This window comes from Kogia breviceps, chromosome X (genome assembly GCF_026419965.1).
Source record: "Kogia breviceps isolate mKogBre1 chromosome X, mKogBre1 haplotype 1, whole genome shotgun sequence".
Classification (NCBI taxonomy): Eukaryota; Metazoa; Chordata; class Mammalia; order Artiodactyla; family Physeteridae; genus Kogia; species Kogia breviceps.
The window spans coordinates 79,415,273-79,436,677 of NC_081330.1; the positions used below are offsets into that span (position 1 = coordinate 79,415,273).

The 21,405-nt window shown below is 39.0% G+C and overlaps 1 protein-coding gene across 2 annotated transcripts in view; it reads left to right on the plus strand.

Moving 5' to 3' along the window:
- The first annotated feature begins 15,807 nt into the window (after positions 1 to 15,807).
- Positions 15,808 to 21,405, plus strand: part of ZC4H2 (zinc finger C4H2-type containing) — a 35,249-nt gene continuing 29,651 nt past the window's right edge. The window contains exon 1 of one of the 2 annotated variants that reach the window (XM_059051012.2): positions 15,808 to 15,982. In XM_059051012.2, coding sequence (XP_058906995.1) covers positions 15,930 to 15,982 — 53 coding nt within the window. In that variant the 5' untranslated portion in view covers positions 15,808 to 15,929. The remainder of the gene's footprint in view (positions 15,983 to 21,405) is intronic. The other variant, XM_067024166.1, reaches the window with a different exon arrangement.

Below are 21,405 nucleotides of genomic sequence, written 5' to 3' on the forward strand. Positions count from 1 at the left end.
AATGTGGTACTGGCACAAAAACAGAAACATAGATCAATGGAACAAGATAGAAAGCCCAGAGATAAACACACACACACCTATGGTCAGCTAATCTATGACAAATGAGGCAAAGATATACAATGGAGAAAAGACAGTCTCTTCAATAAGTGGTGCTGGGAAAACTACATGTAAAGAATGAAATTAGAACGCTCCCTAACACCATACACAAAAATAATCTCAAAATGGATTCGAGACCTAAATATAAGACTGGAAACTATAAAACTCTTAGAGGAAAACATAGGAAGAATACTCTTTGACATAAATCACAGCAAGATCTTTTTTGATCCACCTCCTAGAGCAATGGAAATAGAAACAAAAATAAACAAACGGGACCTAATGAAACCTAAAAACTTTTGCACAACAAGGGAAACCATAAACAAGATTAAAAGACAACCCTCAGAATGGGAGAAAATATTTGCAAACGAATCAACGGACAATGGATTAATCTCCAAGATTTACAAGCAGCTCATGCAGCTCAATATTAAAGAAACAAACAACCCAATCTAAAACTGGGCAGAAGACCTAAATAGGCATTTCTCCAAAGCAGAGATACAGATGGCCATGAAGCACGTGAAAATTTGCTCAACATCACTAATTATTAGAGAAATGCAAATCATAACTACAATGAGGAATCACCTCACACCAGTTAGAATGAGCATCATCTGAAAATCTACAAACAACAAATGCTGGAGAGGGTGTGGAGAAAAGGGAACCCTCTTGTACTGTTGGTGGGAATGTAAATTGATACAGCCACTATGGAGAACAGTATGGAGGTTCCTTAAAATCTAAAAATAGAATTACCATATGATCCAGCAATCCCACTACTGGGCATATACCCTGAGAAAACCGTAATTCAAAAAGATACACGCATCCCAATGTTCATTGCAGCACTATTTACAATAGCTGGGTCATGGAAGCAGCCTAAATGCTCATTGACAGACGAATGGATAAAGAAGTTGTGGTACATATATGCAATAGATTACTCAGCCATAAAAGGAATGAAATTGTGTCATTTGTTGAGACATGGATGGATCTAGAGACTTTCATACAGAGTGAAGTAAGTCAGAAAGAGAAAAACAAATATCGTATATTAATACATCTGTGTGGAACCTAGAAAAATGGTACATATGAACCGGTTTGCAGGGCAAATTTGAGACTCAGATGTAGAGAACAAACATATGGACACTAAGGGGGGAAAACCACAGTGGGTTGGGGATGGTGGTGTGCTGAATGGGGCGATTGGGATTGACGTGATACACTGATGTGTATAAAATTGATGACTAAAAAGAACCTGCAGTATAAAAAAACAAACAGACAAAAACAACTAATACTAAACTTTCTTTGGGTTATTTTTATGGAAGTATGTTAATATAAATGTTTCAGACATTACATGAAATTTCTAAAAATCTTATATGTTCTGGTATAATGTTATGCCATAATTCTAATTATTACTTTAAAATGTATATCTCAGAAATAACTAAATTTCCTTGTCAATTGCATTATCATGAACTTTCATCAAATCTTTAACCATGGTCATTTTTAGGTCTTTTGTCATTTACAGACAGTTCTGGGTGTACTCTGATGCTTTTGCAAAAATGTTCTTATAAAAGGTTTTCATCTTCAAGGAATTCATGGAAAAGACTCTGACAAGTACACGTTTCTGGTAACTGACTATATTGCTGAACTGAATGAATATGCATTTTCAGAACTCTAATGGAAAACTGATGAATTCATAAAAGTGCTAACAAAAGATCAAGATGAAAAAAATTAATTATATGGGACTGAGTGAATTGATGATTATAATTTTTGTGACTTTCTTTTTGAATAAAAAAAATTCCACAAGGACTCAGAGGCAAAAAAATATACAAATCAATTTTCACTGCAATGTAAAGGAGTGGAGGATTACTGGACTGAATGTCAATATTATGACATAGTATGAGTGTGTCTTGTGTTTGGTAATTGCAATCATTGTTGCTTTTGTTGTGGTCATCCATTTCCAATGGTTGGTGTCAATTTATTAATCTCTTGTAAAAACAAAATACTGTGTGTGTATGTGTGTGTGTGTGTGTGTGAAAAAAATAAAATAAAATAAATTTTTAAAAAAGAGAAGAAAACTGCTCAGGGATGACTAAGGTTGCCTATATTTACCTGGAGACAACATATATGGGTGCCCATGAATGTCTGATGAGTACTTAAGAAATATGGTCTGAGTTCACTTTTGCAATAGATGCTAAACAAATTGGTTTGGGATCAGATGAGTGTTTACCAGACAGTAAGAAAAATAAAAAGGATTGGCTGCTCAAAAAAAAAAAAAAAAAAAGATCCTGGGAAAGTAGGCATCAAGTCATGAAAAAAGTGTATCAGCTTACAAGTTAGACTCCAGTTCAAAACATGACTCTACCATTTACTTATGGTGTGACCTTGAATAGTTAATGAATCTCAGTGTCTTATCTGTAACATTGGGATAATTTTTACTTCATAAAGCTACTGTAAAAATTCAAGGCAGTTGTAAAGCATTCTGTACATCATCTATGCTCCATGAACGGTAATTTCTAGGTGACTCTGTTAAGTCACATAGCTGGTTGGTAGTAACAAGGAAATTGGACCTCCTCATGTCCTGTTGTCTAGTTGTTGTTTCCTTTTATTTAGACATCTAATGTGTTCAATTCCAACAAGCATTTAAGAAAACTTTTACATCATACCCTTATTATTCCTTTTTATATGTCTTTCAAAATAAAATTAATTGATTACAGGAAAAATCATACTACTATACTTGGTTCTAACAGTTGTTATTTGATCTATACACACTTAAATATGTAGTGATATTATAACTAAAATTTGTGTTTCATTAGACATTGTGTGTTTTATACCATAAATGTCTTATCATTGTATATCCCTCACAAATACTTGCCTACTGTGTAATCTTATCCTTTTGCCTTCAATATGCAGTAAGACCAAGTTTTATGATTATATAATTTTTAATCCAGATGTTAAATGTTCATGTACATGTTCTTCCCAAAGACTTTTGAAAACTATAATAAACAAACAAAGAACAGATATGTGTACCCAGTTGTGTAACATTTTGGCACAGATCAGTTTCCCTCAAGAAGAGGACGTCTGTAAGAAGGCTGCTGGATGTGCCAAGATTATTTTCTCAGGCTTGACAATTCTGACAACATTTATTTCCAGTCGAAGGTGGTTCTGCTGGGAATATGTTTCTGGTGGAGCAAGACTGTTGTCAACACTCACTCCCAGTTTTATGGGGTAGGAAATAGAAGAAACTACACTGCTCTTATTTGTGGAAAGAACATATGCTTTGGAATCAGTCAGGGTTTTAAACCCTGGCTTAGCCATTTCCTAGATGTGTGACCTTGGGTGTAACCTACCCTCTGTGAGTCTGTTTCCTCAACTGTAACATTCGAATAAAAAGAGTGCATATGTAAAAATAAATAATAATAACAATAATAAATAAACATATGTTGAAGTGAAATATTGGATCAAGAAGAAATCATTTCTTGAATTCCTTTGTTCCTTGAATTCCTTTTTCCCCCAAGAAACCCAAATCATCCAAATCATTCCCTAATTGAGATATCTAAATTTTAAGAAAGCAAAATTATTTTAATTAAATGTTTAAATAGTGTTCAATAGAGCTAATATATTAATTTGTATCTGATTTATGATATAGTTGAGATATATTTTATATTCAAATGTGCTATATGTAGGATTTACATGAAATTAATTAATATGAATAGTAGATCAAGTAATCAATGTGTATAGTAAAATTATGACAACTTTATAGGAATGGCAATATTATTTTCCAATTTCTAAATAATACCGAGGTTTAAATTTTTTGTATCCTCAATTTTATGACAGATTAATTGGTATTTCCATTCCTAAGCAGATAAGCACAATTTTTTCTTTTAATTCTTAAGTTTTAGAAGATACTGGAACCTGCCTAGTGGGGAGCGCTAGGCTGCTAATAGTGGAAAACAAGGAGGTGACAAGAAAGTTTATTGAAGAATATCCATCTTAATAATAATAGCAAGTATTTCTATAGTGCTTATTATGCCAGGAACTGGATCTAATTTTAAGCCAGTTCCAGATATTAACTCAATCTAATTCTCATTGCAACCCTAAGAGGTAGTTATAATTATCATCATCTCCATTTTCCAGATGAGAAGACTAAATCTCAGAGAAGGGAAATGATTTGTCCATCTGTCAAACCACTAAAAATATCAGAGCCCAGACATGAACCCAGACAGCTTGACTGCAGAGTCTGGGTGCCTCGCTATTCTGCATACTTCCACCAGTGCTAAGAAATGAAGGAATATATGGGGCAGCCAAGCTAGGCAATTATATAGAGTCTATGCAAGGGGATTTTGAAGGCTCAGGGAAGGGACATTTGCCTTCCCACTCACCTCGCTAACTACTTGCTGATGCCTAATGTTTCATTTATTGTGATTCATTTATTTGACTTAAGATTTGGCCCACTGTTTATAATGCAACCAACCCCTAGGTGAGGTAACAGTAAGACCTAGGAGTTATTTTTATTTTCCCAGTCTGTTTTCATTTTTATTTTATGAGTGTCACTTTTCATTGTACAGTTTTGATCTTTATATAGTTGAATCTCTCCATATTTTCCATATGTCACTGTGGCTTTACAACTTATCATCCCTCTAAACCTCTACTATAATTAAAGCTGTTTTTGCCCTGGATTCAGGGGAGACAAACTCCAACCTTCACATCATAAGTTCCAATGTCTACTTTGAGATATCTAAATAAAACCTCTATCATTGTCTTCTTGAGCATAAATCAAAACAACTTATCATTTTTCATGCTCTGATCCTGTTTCTGTTCACTGAAATCTTTCCAAATTTGGGGGCACAAAATGACTGAGAATTAGGGGGAGTGCAGAGGAAGGTGAAAGGTATTAACATGAATTTCTACTATATTTCAGCCATTGTGCTAGGTGCTTTTTCACACGTTATCTCTTTTCATCTAATACATAAACATCTCTATGAGGGGGGTAGGGACCTATGGGTGGTTTCAGGGTGTTCCAGACTGGGAAAGGTATGAGGGGACCCTGGCAAGATTCAGCCTTTCTGGAAGCCCAGATGCAAACCTAGTCCTGGAAATATAAAGAAAGCAGTTAGGGCTTCCCTGGTGGCGCAGTGGTTGAGAGTCCGCCTGCCGATGCAGGGGACACGGGTCTGTGCCCCGGTCCGGGAAGAGCCCACATGCCGCGAAGCGGCTGGGCCTGTGAGCCATGGCCGCTGAGCCTGTGCGTCCGGAGCCTGTGCTCCGCAATGGGAGAGGGCACAACAGTGAGAGGCCCGCGTACCGCAAAAAAAAAAAAAAAAGCAGTTAAAATGAGGATCTGAAGGTTATTGGAAGCAAGACATACAATTTGGTCATCCTCAAAGAGGTAAGAGTTGAAAGATGATGGAAGGGGTACTGTCAGTTCCCTGAGGGAGAAAGCAGAAGGAAAAAAAAAAAAAAAGATTTGATGTCAGTACCTTGGTGATTACTTCTATTTTGAAGTCAGGAGAAAGAAAAAGAACTAAAGAAGGAAAAGCGCACTCAGAGAAGAAGGCGATAAGGGCAGTGCTGTGGCTTGATAGTCAAGGGAAGAAACCCCATTTCAGCATGACATCACTCTGGGAACATGACTGTGACCATCTCCTCTTGCAACAATACAGACAGAGCCCAGTAGCTAGCCTGCTGCTCTGCTACCATAGATGCCAATGAGAACTAGGACAGATTGCAACAAAAATGAAACACAGATGAAAGCATTTGGTGAACAGTAAACATACTCACACACAGGTGAACACATGTATTGGCAAATCCTTCTGACCATTACCAGCTTATTTTTTGGTGGAAGTGAATTATCCAAGGAGTCAGAAAAATTTCAAAGATAATTAACCAGCTCCTTTTGCTGCCCAGCAGTCCTAAAGGATACTATTTACAGCATCATAGAATCCCAAAATGACTGAGCTAGAGTACCAGACCAAATAGTCCAATCCCTTTGTGTTAGAAATGTGGGAACAAAAGCCCAGAGAAAGGAACAGACCTGCACAAGGCCACACAGGGAGTTAATGGCAAAGCTGGACAGAGAATCCAGGTCTCCTGCCTCCTTTTCCTCCCATTTGAGTGATTCTGAGTAAATGAGAAATGAATGAGGAAAGGATTGGTGGCAAATGTTTCCAGTAAGTTGATGAATTTTTTACAGCATATCTGGTAAAAAATAGAATCTCAAGAATGTCAGCACTACAGAAGTCCCTAGAGTTCATCATCTAGTGTGATGTTATTTTATAAATGAGGAAACAGACCCGGAGAAGGCTTAGCTGTTTAGTGGTGCAGCCAGTCCCTCAACATAGCTCTCCTGCTTTCTTAGTCTACCTCTCTTCATGGAAGTTGATCAGCACAGATTTAGAAAACCTGCATAAATTTATTTAAGAAACAAATACAACAAAAATAGTTGTTCACATGATTTCTCACCTCTCCTGATCAGAATGCAAGTGCTGTGGGGACAAACATATAAGGAAAAAGTTCAAGGAAATGAGAGAATGACTACATCACTTAGAAGAGGATAAATAGGAAAGGACAAGGGTAGATGGGCTAAATGACTCACATCTACTGGGGGTTGGGAGGATGGATGACACAGTGAAATAAACCAGAGAGGGCCTTAAGCTTACATCTTGTTGGGTTTAGAAAATGAGGCTTTAAGCATGTATCCTCTGTTAGGTATTTTATTTTATTTTTTTATTTTATTTTTATTTTTTTATTTTATTATTATTATTATTTTTTTTGTAGTACGTGGGCCTCTCACTGTTGTGGCCTCTCCCGTTGCGGAGCACAGGCTCCGGATGCGCAGGCTCAGCGGCCATGGCTCACGGGCCCAGCTGCTCCGCGGCATGTGGGATCTTCCCGGACCGGGGCACGAACCCGTGTCCCCTGCATCGGCAGGCGGATTCTCAACCACTGCGCCACCAGGGAAGCCCGGTATTTTATTTTAAGTTCTAGGGGACATTAGAGAGTTCTATCCTATTGTTGTAAAGATGGTAAGACTAAGGCAGTGTAAGAGCTGGGATGTGAATCCAAGGTCCTGGACTTTGCAGCCAGTGTTTCTTCTCCTCCCTTGTGTTCTGCAGGAAGCTGGTAATGTTTATTAAGAAAATTCAATATATGTATACTAGGCTACTTTTCTAATAGGGTTTTTCACAATAGGGTTTACAGACTTGGAGTGGGGCTCCCCTACTCTACCAGCTCTTCTTTATACCTTGCACTTTACATGTGGAGGATCTAGGTCAATGACTTTGGGTAGTTGAGAAAGGATAGATAAGTGAGAAAGTTCAATGACACAAAGCCATCAAAAATAGCAAAAGTCTCAGCTGAAACATTGCCCGAAAATACCTAGCACAATCCATGTAGGCAGATGCAAATTATATGCTAATTACCCACAATTCCCATCTACTAGGGGAATCTTGGTTAAGGCTTCAATTACTCCCCCCATTATATGAATTAATAGGCCAGATTAATTGAAGGGATGAAGGACTTGCAAGTTTCGGGAAGAGTGAAAGTGGGATTACCTATCTCTACCCCTAACTCACTGGTTGGCCCGAAGCAGGTCAATTACAATTTCTGCTCTTCAGTTTTTCCATGTGCCACATGTGGGGTCCCTCCAATTCTAACATCCTATGGTTATCTTCCAGTCTTTCCTGTCTCAGTGAATGGCACTACCCTATTACCCAGGCTAAAAATCCAGAAGTCATTTTAGATGCCCCTATCTTTCTCTCTGTACTTCCTCATCCCATCCGCGAGCTAATCATATCAGTTATGCAGCCAACAATGTTTCCCATCAGTCTATTTTTCTTTATATGCACTGTTATACTCCAATCCAAGTCACCAGCATCTATTTCCTGGATAACTGCAATAATCTCTTGGCTGGTTTTCCTGCTGCCATTATTGTCCCAATACAATCTATTTTCAGAGCAGTCAGAGTGATCTTTAAAAACTAGATGATGTCACTCCCTTACTTAAAACACTCAATGGCTGCCTATTGTAAATAGAATAAAATCCAAACTCCTCACCATGATTTACAAGATACTGTTTGTCTCTGCCTTCCTCAGTTACTACTGTTCCCCTCAATCAGCCAGAGCCCTGCCTACTTTCTTTCACAGGCCAAGCATGTTCCTGCTTTAGGACCATTGCACTGGCTATTCCCTCTGTCTGGAATACTCTTTCTCCAGATCATTGCATGGCTGACTCCTTCTCAGGTCTCTAATCCAATGTCATCCCTGAAGAAAACCCTTCTCTGACATCCTAACTTAAACATTTCTTCTTCTGCCACCACTCTATTCCATTATCTTCCTTTTTAAAATTTTATTTATTTTAAAAAATTATTATGGGGTGTTATTCATTTACAATGTTGTGTTAGTTTCAGGTGTACAGCAAAGTGAATCTGTTATACAAATACATATATCCACTCTTTTTTAGATTCTTTTCCCATATAGGCCATTACAGAGTATTGAATAGAGTTCCCTGTGCTATACAGTAGGTCCTTACTAGTTATCTATTTTATATATAGCAGTGTGTATGTGTCAATTCCAATCTTCCAATTTATCCCTCCCCCTTCCCTTACCCCCTGGTAACCATAAGTTTATTTTATACATCTGCAACTCTATTTTGGCTTTGTAGATAAGTTCATTTGTAGCCTTCTTTTAGATTCCACATATAAGTAATACCATATATTTGTCTTTCTGTGTCTGACTTACTTTACTCAGTATGAGAATCTCTAGGTCCATACATGTTGCTGCTGGAGTAATATTCCACTGTATATATGTACCACATCTTCTTTATCCATTCCTCTGTTGATGGTCATTTGGGTTGCTTCCATGTCTTGGCTATTGTAAATAGTGCTGCAATGAACATTGGGGTGCATGTATCTTTTCAAATTACAGTTCTCTCTAGATATATGGCCACGAGTGGGATTGCAAGATCATATGGTGGCTCTATTTTCAGTTTTTTAAGGAACCTCCATACTGTTCTCCATAGTGGCTGTACCAGTTTGCATTCCCACCAACAGTGTAGGAGGGTGCCCTTGTCTCCATTATCTTCTTTTAGTTTATTTATTGGCCTATCTCTACCTAAAATTATCATATTTATTTGTTTGTTTTCTTTTCCATGATTATTGTCTGGCACCTCCCACTAGAAACTAAACTTCATGAGGGGAGCAATAGAACATAGTGGTTAAGAACATGGCTTTTGGTGTTGGACTGTCTAAATTCAAATCCCAGTTCTGCCACTTATTAGCTGAGTGGCCCTGCGAAAGTTATTTAATTTCCCTATGTCTCAGCTTCCTCTTCTGTAACATGGGGACAGTAACAGTAATATTTCATAGGATCATTGCAAGGATTAAACTGAATTAATAATTGCAAAGCACTATATCTCTAGTGCCTAGAAGAGTGTCTGGCATGTAGCAGGTGCCTAAGAAGTATTTAATGGCTGACTGAATCCTGATGCCTCCTGCTCCTTCCCTCCTTTCCTGTCTAGTTTCCTCTCACGACTCTTCCTTCAGGAAGCTTTCCCTGACTGTTCCCTACTTGCTAGGATTAAGTTGGTACTCCTATTTTGTGTGCTCACAGAACCCAGACTTCTTGCAATCCTTAATTGCTGGGTATAGTTGTATATTTATGTGTGTGTGTGATCTTTGTAATAACTTGTCTCTTTAACTACAAGCTTGGTGAGGGAAGGGCCTATGTCTGTCATATCTACTATGGGGTCTCTTCTGCCTAGCATAGTGCCTGACACAAAAGGTACACAATAAATATTTCTTGGCTGAATGACTCAAAAACGTTGGCTCATTTTTCTCTTAGAAATGCTGATTAAGAAACATGACTTGAGAAATTTAGTATTTTGCAGCACTTTTAAAATTAATTTTTATTGGAGTATAGTTATTTTACAATGTTGACTTACTTTCTGCTGTTCTGCAAAGTGAATCAGTTATATCTATCTATCTATCTATCTATCTATCTATCTATCTATCTATTCCCTCTTTTTTAGATTTCCTTCCCATTTAGGTCACGAGAGAACATTGAGTAGAGTTCCTGTGCTGTACATTAGGTTCTCATTAGTTACCTATTTTATATATAATAATGTATATATGTCAATCCTGATCTCCCAATTCATCCCACCTCCACACTTACCCCTTGGTAACCATAAGTTTGTTCTCTACAACTGTGCTTCTATTTCTGCTTTGCAAATGAGTTCCTCTGTACCATTTTTCTAGATTCTACATATAAGCGATATTATACAGTATTTGTTTTTCTCTTTCTGACTTACTTCACTTTGTGTGACAGTCTCTAGGTCCCTCCATGTGTCTGCAAGTGAGACTATTTCATTCCCTTTTTATGGCTGAGTAAGATTCCATTGTATATATGTATCACATCTTCTTTATCCGTTCCTCTGTTGATGGTCATTTGGGTTGCTTCCATGTCCTGGCTATTGTAAATAGTACTGCAATGAATATTGGGGCAAATGTGTCTTTTTGAATTATGGTTTCCTCTGGGTATATGCCCTGGAGTGGATTGCTGGGTCATATGGTAGTTCTATTTTTAGTTTTTTGAGGAACTTCCATACTTTTCTCCATAGTGGCTGTATCAATTCACATTCCCACCAACAGTGCAAGTGGGTTCCCTTTTCTCCACACACTCTCCAGCATTTATTGTTTGTAGATTGTTTGTTGATGGCCATTCTGACCAGTGTGAGGTGATACCTCATTGTACTTTTGATTTGCATTTCTCCAATAATTAGTGATATTGAGCATCTTTTCATGTATTTGTTGGCTATCTGTATGTCTTCCTTGGAAAAATGTCTATTTAGGTCTTCTGCCCATTTTTGGATTGGGGTGTTTGTTTTATTGATATTGAGCTGAATGAGCTGTTTGTATAGTTTGGAGATTAATCCCTTGTCAGTTGCTTCATTTGCAAATATTTTCTCCCATTCTGACTGTTGTCTTTTCCTTTTGTTTATGGTTTCCTTTACTGTGCAAAAGCTTTTAAGTTTAATTAGGTCCCATTTGTTTATTTTTATTTCCATTTCTCTAGGAGGTGGGTCAAAAAGGATCTTGCTGTGATTTATGTCATAGAGTGTTCTGCCTGTGTTTTCCTGTAAGAGTTGTATAGTATCCAGCCTTATATTTAGGTCTTTAATCCATTTTGAGTTTATTTTTGTGTATGGTGTTAGGGTGTATTCTAATTTCATTCATTTACATGTAGCTGTCAAGTTTTCCCAGAACCACTTTTTGAAGAGACTGTTTTTCTCCATTGTATATTCTTGACTCCTTTGTCATAGGTTAGGTGACCATAGGTGCATGGGTTTATCTCTGCTTTTTCTGTCTTGTTCCATTGATCTATATTTCTGTGTTTTTTTTTGTTGTTTTTTTTTTTTGTTTTTTGCTAGTACCATACTGTCTTGGTTACTGTAGCTTTGTAGTATAGTCTGAAGTCAGGGAGCTTGATTCCTCCTGCTCTGTTTTTCTTTCTCAAGATTGTTTTGGCTATTCAGGGTCTGTTGTGTTTCCATATAAATTGTAAATTTTCTTGTTCTATTTCTGTGAAAAATGGCATTGGTAATTTGATAGGGATTGCATTAAATCTATAGATTGCTTTGGGTAGTATAGTCATTTTCACAACATTGATTTTTCCAATCTAAGAACATGGTATATCTCTCCACCTGTTGGTATCATCTTTAATTTCTTTCATCAGTGTCTTATAATTTTCTGCATACAGGTCTTTTGTCTCCTTAGGTAGGTTTATTCCTAGGTATTTTATTCTTTTTGTTGTGATGGTAAATGGGATTGTTTCCTTAATTTTTCTTTCAGATCTTTCATTGCTATTGTATAGGTATGAAAGAGATTTCTGTGTATTAATTTTGTGCCCTGCAACTTTACTAAATTCATTGATTAGCTCTAGTAGTTTCCTGGTGGCATCTTTAGGATTTTCTATATATAGTATCATATAATCTGCAAACAGTGACAGTTTTACTTCTTCTATTCCAATTTAGATTCCTTTTATTTCTTTTTCTTCTCTGATTGCCATGGTTAGGACTTCCAAAACTGTATTGAATAATAGTGGCAAGAGTGGACATCCTCGTCTTGTTCCTGATCTTAGAGGAAATGGTTTCAGTTTTTCACCATTGAGAATGACGTTTTCTGTGGGTTTGTCATATATGGCCTTTATTATGTTGAGGTAGGTTTCCTCTATGCCCATTCTCTGGAGAGTTTTTTATCATAAATGGGTGTTGATTTTTTTTGAAAGCTTTTTCTGCATCTATTGAGATTTTCATATGGTTTTTAATCCTTCAGTTTCTTAATATGGTGTGTCACATTGATTGATTTGCATATATTGAAGAATCCTTGCATCTGTGAGATAAATCCCACTTGATCATGGTGTATTATCCTTCTAATGTGTCCTTGGATTCTGTTTGCTAATATTTTGTTGAAGACTTTATTGTCTATGTTTATCATTGATATTGGCCTATAATTTTCTTTTTTTGTGACATCTTTGTCTGGTTTTGGTGTCAAGGTGATTGTGGCCTTATAAAATGAGCTTGGGAGTGTTCCTCCCTCTGCAATTTTTTTTTTTTTTTATCATCACGTTTTGAAAGGCAATTCAGATTGAAAGTTGTTGTTGCATCTCTGCCTCCTGTCTTAGTTCAGTTCATTATTGAAACAGAGGGAAAGATGTATGAATTCAAACATTCTGGCCTCCACTCTTTAAATCTTGATCTGTTCCCTGAAAGTATCAAGTTAAGAAGAAACTGGCTCACTTCCCCTTTGCTAACTCTTTACATTTTAATGGTATTCATCCCAACATATCCTGCTTCCTTACCTGTTTCTTAGTAATAAGTAGAATATTGATCCTGATAGGACTGAGCTCTTTGATTCCCACCACCTCAAATCAATGAACTTTTTCTAATAAAATAACACATTATAACTCAGTGCTAGCACAACTCCAAAATATTCTCTCATCTGTTACAGCCTTCCAATCAATTGAGAGTCATTGAACACCTCTTACTATATGGCTACCAGCTTGGCTTGAAGATACTGTTTGAAGTACTGCTTCAGGAGCAAGAGCAGATGGTCTGGTTTCTTTCTATTCCCCTCTCTTTACCTGTAACATTTACCTTCCTCTCACTGAGAACCTGATTTCCTACAACTTGGCAAAATGCAGGTGAGACACTTGTTATTAAAGATGTCAAGAAGCCAAGACAAATCCATGAAAGCTACAAGGCTTATGGACCCTTTTCTTAATTGGATATTTTAATTGTTACAAATTGCACAAAACTTATTCCAAGCTCCAGATGCTTCCAGGACCCCTTCACCTAGATTAACTGTCATCTCCCTTTAATGTCCTTGGATTGGGAGCATGGAACACACTTGGCCCTCTGTAGGCTCCCTTTATTGGGTGTAATATCTGGCTCAAGTAACAGAGGACTTTGGATTCCATTGGGATAGCAGCAGCTTGATACAGGTAGTGTGGGGCTATGGGAAGAGCACAAGTCCCTGAGTTAAGGGTTCTGTTTCTGCATCAGACAGGCTGGTTTACCTTGGATAAGTCCATTGCCTCTCTTGGCCTTGTTCCTCATGTGTGAAATAGGGTTTTGGTGAGGCTTGAAAGACATTTGCCAAATTACTTTGAAAATCATATTGTAAATCTATTAACACATTTAACTGAAGCAGATACAAAGCTATCTCTAGACCCTTACCAGATGTGTGAACACAGCATAAGGTAAAGAGTCTAAGAGGAAATGGATGGCAGAAGAAGAGAAATTAGTTTTAAATCCTCAGAGGCTGTTCCTAAATTTTTCCCTCCACATCCCCATGCACACCTTCCATTTCTCTTCCAACAAGAGTTAACTTATAAAGTGATATTTTGACATAAATATATACATTTAAGAGGCCATTTTACTTTTGTTCTTAATATTTTTTCATAGATATACCCAAGTCCTTGGTCCAACCTGAGCCCAGGCTCTAGCTTTGTAACTTACTTTGTGGCCTTGGCCAAGCCAGTTTTCCAGAGTCAGTTTTCTTCCTTGTAAAAACAGATAAATCTACTTATCCCCTCCACAGAGATTGAGAGAATGAAATGAGGGACTGTACATACAGCTCTCAGCACAGTAGCTGATACATACCAGGCACTTACATGGATTTGTTCCCTTCCCCCTCCTCTTATAGAACAAGGCTGCAGCAAATTCTTGGCTCTGGACTCTAAGGTAGAGTAGCTCAGACCCACAGTCTTTCTGACCAACCAACTCAATAGTCTTCAAATGCCTGCTAGTGACACTACAAGACAAGGATCTTCAAGACCACAAGGAAACTGTTTGGCTGGACACCATGGAGAATTTCCTGGTTGTGAAAGTTATTATTTCTGGGATCCAAAGACGAGAAGGGCTTCGGTTCCTTCCCTAGAAAACTCTTAAAATCAGTGTGGATATCCAGAATGTCATGAGACTCATGTTCTACTATTGTCCCACTCCTCAAAATATCAAGCCCTGTATTTAGCACTATCTGGGAATGATCTCACTGAGTACTTACAATGGGCCTTTGAGGTGGGGATAAGTAGGTCCATTTTTCAGATTAGGAAACTGAGGCCTAGAAAAAGAAAGGGCAAGATCAATCAGAGAGAGCTCCAGCTTACTTTTAGTTGGGAATGAGAGCTCCAGCTTACTTTTAGTTGGGAATGAGTCAAAGTCCTCCATGTGTCCAAAACCCAGCTCTCTGGGCCTCTCCATTCTCTCTGAGCAATTACCTCTTCTTACATGCTCTCATCTCCTCCCAGTCATTCTCCACTTTGCCTCTAGAGTCACCTCCCTAAGACACCCTTCCAACCTTATCACTCCCGTGCTTTGAAACATAAAATAACTTGGCATTACTTAGCACACTTAATAAATGTGTATTGGATGAATGTGTGCCTATATGATTAAATACAAACTCTATTTTGGATTAAGTTAAAGGTCTTTCACAACCTGGTTCCAACCTAGCTTTTCTAGGTACATCTCCCATTTCTCTTTCCCACCTCCCCACTTCATATATGAACCTTATGTTCCAGACACCTTGGCCCACTTGTCCTTTCCTTTCTATATGTGTCGTGCCCTGTCCTGGAAAGTCAGTCCTCCCCAGTGGACTGGAAAATTCTCAGTTGTATTTTGAGACCTATTTACATCTTCTCTGCTCAGATTACACTTTATCCATTTCTATATTATGACAGCACAATGTACTGTAATTAGTGGGTTACTTTTCATTTTCTCCTGCTCCTCAAAGGTAAGGACTTGCTTTTATTTATCGTTGCTTCACCCAGTGCCTCCCCCAGTACCTCCTTCGTTGACTGGCAAAGTTTGAACTCAGTAACTAGAATGGATGGAGGGCTGGAAGGAACGTGGTCAACCCCTCCCCATCCTTCAGCCTTAGCAGCTGCTCCCTCCTCCCTTCCACCTCTTCTCCACCTCCATATGAATGCCAAAGCCACGAGTTCCCAGACAGCTGCCAGAACACTCAACATCTTGCTCGCACAGGCCAAACGAATATCACTATTCCCTTGTACTCCTCACGACCTTTGACATAATTATCTGTGACAAATTGACTTAAAGTGCAGCTGCAGGAAGAGAAACAGGAATGTCTCGCTTGGCCTTCTGGGAGTTGTAGTCCTGCAGGCCCCCGGGCTGCCTGGCTGGTGCTGGAGCTGCGGACTACAGCTCCCAGGCCTTCTCCATGTCCCTACCGCACAGGCTCAGAGCCCCATGCCGGGAGGAGGTGGTTACATTGTGTCTATTGTATCCGTGGGCTTGTGTGTTTGTACATTTCTCAGGACGTGAAAGTGAGAGTGAAAAGCATGGCAGATGAACAGGAAATCATGTGCAAATTGGAAAGCATTAAAGAGATCAGGTAAGTGGAACTTTGCAGCGCCCTCCCAGTCCCCTCTGAAGCTACCCAAATCCCTCACTGCGGGAGAGGGCTGCTAGCTACGGAAAGTGTCTATTGTTGGGCTACTTGCAGAGGGGGACTGAAAAGGATCCCATTCACCACGGAATTCAAGGATGGGAATGAGGCAGGGGAGAGTCGGAACTGAGACTAGCAGAGAGAGAGAGGCAGACAGAGAAACAGACCGACCGAGAGGGATCTCTTGCTAAATGTGTCTGAGATAGCCAGATGCAGACACACGGTGTAAGTGTGTTTGTGTTGGGGGGGCGGGGGTGGGTGGGTGTTGGTCCCAAGACAGCTTTATGCTTCTTGGGTGGGAGTTGGGGGTATGGCATTCTTGGACCCATTATTTTTTAAAGTGTTTGTAGGCTCCAAGGTGTATTTGGCTCCTTGCTCTTTAGGTCTCTAGATTTGTTTTTTCAGTCTTCTGTTCAACTTCAGGACCTCGAGCTCGGGCGAGCCTTTTGAGAGCAGAGTCTAACACACCGGGGCTGGTGGCGGCTGCCGGGGGGCCGCGGACTGGGGATGCGTAGGAATCCCTGCAGGCCAGGACAGGGAGGACAGAGAGCACTCGCTCTTATGTATTTTTTGCTTTCATTCACCACTTTCTTCCTCTCCTAACCGGTGCTTGGGAAGGGGGATGGGAGTGATGGAGACCGGGGAGGCAGTTGCCGCCTGCAACAGTTGCTCTCATGCCCCAGAGGTGATGGGCTAATGGGCGGGACGCAAAGTGTGCGTTGCCTGCGTCCCCTACCCCTTTTCTCCAGGAGTGGCATTGGCTAGGCGATGATACTCTCCTTGCTCAGAGCAAAATAACGCCAGTTGAGTGGACTGCCTGGGCCAATACCAGGCCTTCCTTCACCCGCTCTTCTCTGCCAGGACCTCCCCACCCAGCCACCCAACTCTGCCTCGGCTTCCACCCTCCTTCTGAGGGTGCCCTCGGTTGGGCCGTTCCCTTTAGTGTTTTCCAGGCACTTGAAGAAAAATGGGGGAAGATATCAAGTGTGTCCCTTTAAGAAATAAGACTTTGACCAAGAGATTTAACTCTTGGAGTGAATGCCTTGGGTGAGACTCACACATGATGGTGGTGCGGGGGAAGCACCTTGGTTTTTTGTCCTTTGCAGGGGTTATATTTCTACTTCTGCTGGAGAGTAAAAGGAAGGGACTATTATTTATTGAGCCCCTGGGGTGCCAAGCTGCTTGACCTACTATTGTGCATTGAGCAATCCTGAGAACTTCCTACATTTCCTTTACAACTGGGAAAATGGAGGCTCAGAAAATTTAAGTAATTTTTCCAAAGCCAAACAGTTTGAAAATGCCAGATATGACAAGAACCCAGTCAATTTGTGTGCAGAGGCTCTGGTCTTCCCACTCTATCCCTTCAGGGCCTAAGAAAGGGTAGACCAGGTGTATATTGCAGTTTTTTTCTGCAAAAGAATCAGGATATAGGGAGTGAGACATCTTGGTGCAGGAAAAAGTCAGCTGTCATAATAATAGTGCAGCTAATAAGAAACTTATGCCTGCAAGTGAAGAGCCTAGACTTATTTCTACCAGACTTTAAAGGAATCCCTACCCAACCCCAAGGGAAGGAACAGTTGGGAACAAGGAAAAGTGACCCCTTCTAGTACAGACCAAATGGGGGGCCATGACTTCGACCCTCACCAGTGGTAAACCTGGCATTCCTACCACTACTAGCTGGGATGGAATCCTAAGATGCCTAAGAGAGGCCAGAACTCTCACCCTCAACCAGCAATAACAAAGAGCCTCTCCCCAACCTGGATGTCAATCAGAGACCCAGTGGAGAACCTGGACTTATACTGCCCCCCTTCCCTGCAAAAGTAGCACATCAGAGGAGGCCTGCAAAGACAAAAGTGTTAAGAGAGATCCAGAGTGTCCAAAGTTAATTGAAAAAAATTACTTGCCATACCAAGATTATCAGTTTCAGTGGCAAGAGGAAGTAAACAGATGCCAGGGTTGAGAGGACACAGAGGTTGGAATTATCTGACAAGGATTTTAAAACAGCCATCATAAAAATGCTTCAGGGAGCAACCACAAAACACTTGCAACAAATGATACAATAGAAAATCTCAGCATTTAAATAGAAAGTCTCATAAAGAAATATAAAACACAAAGAAGAACCAAATGGAAGGTTGAAAACTGGAAAAAAAAATCTAAAAACTCAATGGATGGGATCAACAGCAAGACAGAGAAGACAGAGGAAAGAATCAGACAACTTAAACATAAAACAATAGAAATAACCCAGTGTAAACAACAGAGGGAAATTAAATGTAAAAAGAAAAAAAAGAAAGAAAGTAAAGAAAAGAAAAGAAGGAATTGAGCAGAGCCAGAGCCTCCAGACTTGTGAGACTATAACAAAAGATCTAATAGTCATGTCAACAGAATCTCAGAAAGAGAGGAGAAATAAGGCAGGACTGGAAGTACTTGAAGAAGTAGTGGCTTAAAACTTCCCAAACTGAACAAAGGGCATACATTTCCAGATCCAAGTAGCTAAGCAAACACCATCAAAAAAGACCCAAAGAAGTTCATACCAAGACACATCATAGTCAACCTTCTGAAAACAGAAGCAGAGAAAAGATGTAGGAAACAGCCAAATAGGAACAACATCCTACCTGTACCTTCAGGAAAAAAAATAGAAAGTCAGCAGATTCCTCATCAGAAACTGATGAGTCCCTATCAGGAAGTAGCACAAGATTTTTCAGTGCTAAAGGAAAAGAATCATCAACCCAGAATCCTATGTGCAGTGGTAATATCCTTCAGGAATAAAGGTATAATCAAGACATTCTCAGATGAAAGGAAACAGGGAATTTATCAGTAGGAGGTCTACCCTATAAGAATGAAAAAAGTAAGTCTTAAAACAGAAAAGAAACAATAAAAGGAGGAACCTTATAAGAAAGAGCACAGTAGGCAAAAACATGGGTACATACAACAGAATTTCTTTTCCTCTTGAGTTGTATGAATCCTGTTTGATGATTGGATCAAAATTTATTACACTGTCTCATGTGGTTCTGAATGTATGTAGAGAAAATAGTTAAGACATTTATATTATAAGCAGGGAGTATAAAAGAATGTAAAAGGGAGGTAAATTTCCATCTTACTTATCCATTTATCTGTTGATGGACACTAAGGATTCTTCCATATCTTGGCTATTGTAAATTATGCTGCTATGAACACTGGGGTGCATGTAACTTTTTGAATTAGTGTTTTCATTTTCTTTGGATTATATACACAGGAGTAGAATTACTGGATCATATGGTAGTTCTATTTTTAGTTTTTTGGGGAGATAAATTCCGTATGTTGTCATTTATATGTGGAATCTAAAAAATAAAACAAATGAATGAACATAGCAAAATACAGAAACAGACTCACAAATATAGAGAACAAACTAGTGGTTACCAACAGGGAGAGGAAAGTGGGTGAGGGGCAAGATAAGAGGTAGGGGATTAAGAGAAACAAAATACTATATATAAAATAAATAAGATACAAGGATTGTAAAACACAGAGAAATAGTGCCAATATTTTATAATAACTTCAAATGGAGTATAATCTATAAAAATATTGAATCACTATGCTGTACATTTGAACCTAATATAATATTGCATTTCAACTATGCTTTAGTTAAAAAAATATAGATACATCAAAATGAAATTTGAAAAAAATGTTCAAGTCACCCACAGGAAGGCAGGGCAAAGAAAAGAGAAAAACTAAATCAGAGAGAAAAAACAGGTAACAAAAAATAAAATGACAGACTTAGCCTTAACATATCAATAAGTATATTGAATATAAATGGTCTAAATACACCAATGAAATGACAGTCGATTTAAAAACATGACTGAACTATATGAGAAAGGGTCAATCCATGAAGAAGACATAATTCTAGATGTGTATGCACCAAAAGTGATTTAAATTAGCCTTCTTTTGATAATTTTACAGTAATATGCAAAGGTTATATCACTTGGTTTAAGAACTGAAAATAGGGAAAGTATTACAAATACAACTCGATTTTCACATGTGGACCGGTGAAACATGTATGAGAGGTGGAGAGAAGGAAGGGGTAGAGAAGGAACTGTAGAAAAGAACTAACATTGGTTGAACACCTACTGATTTCAAAGCTCTTAGCTCATTTAATATTCAGCTCTTGCTAATGGAAATCTGTGGTAGGAATTATTATCCCCATTTTACAGATAAGGGTACTAAGGCTCAGGGAGGTTAGGTAACCTATCTATGGTCAGACAGCTAGGAAAGGAAGAGAGAATATGTCCTCCTATTCACATGGCATATGCATTTCAACAAATGCTGATAATCTAATTAAGCATTATTCACAGTTCTTCAACTGCTCTAATCCTAAATCCCTCAAAGGTATAAACAAAGCAGCCTATTTCTGTTAAAAAATAATTTTACTTCTGCACTGAAGTAGCAGTGATGATAATATCGCCCAAAAACCTGATTAAGTCAAGCTAAGAGTCAGACACACCCCGAGGCACAGGCACAGAAATATACACATTCATAGTCATACACATTCATGTACATACACACTGATGGCAGAATTTGAAGTGGAAAATGTCTCAGGAATGGATTCTCCCACCACAAACCATTCCCCACTTCTGATTCTGACTACAGCCCGGTCTTTCCTCCTAACCCCAACCACACTCCAACACTATGCTGCAGACCTTGGGCCCTAAGTCCCACACTGGTCTATTTTGCCCATCAATTTCTTGGGCTTCCAAGTGGTGATGAAGGAGCATGTGGATATGTGGAAAGGGGAAGGAAAGAATGGAACAAAAGAGGAGAGATGGAAAAGAGGGAAGGAAAGGAGAAGAAGCCATAAGGCAAAGAAAGTGAGTGTAGCCACTGCTAGAGCAACCAGAGTCCTTCACATGCTCCCCAAATGCATACTAATATTTCCTTAACATGCACATGCCGTTCATACACACACATTGCACACATCCATGCCCCAGTGCACACATATCCATAAACAATAAACTTTCCTCACTTAAGGAAGGAAAAACTCATTTTGGAAGTAAATATTGTAGCATTAAGTAGATCCTCTTAAGTCTTTTTCTTAAGTCTTCTCTTTTTCTCTCTCTACACATTCTCCTGAGTTACCTCTTATACTCCTACAGCTTCAAATATTATCTTCATATCTCCAGTCTCTACCCCCTAACTTCCTTCCAAGCTTCAGCCTGATATATCCCACAGTCTACTGGGCTTGTCTGCCTGGTTGTTCCACAGACACAGCTGAAGTCAATCAACTCTTAAGACCTTGTCTTTTCCTGCCCCAGTCCAGCTCCTCCCACTAAACCACTTGTTTAATGCCATCATTCTCTGCACAGTTATCTCAGATTGAAACCTGGATATTGATGCTGATT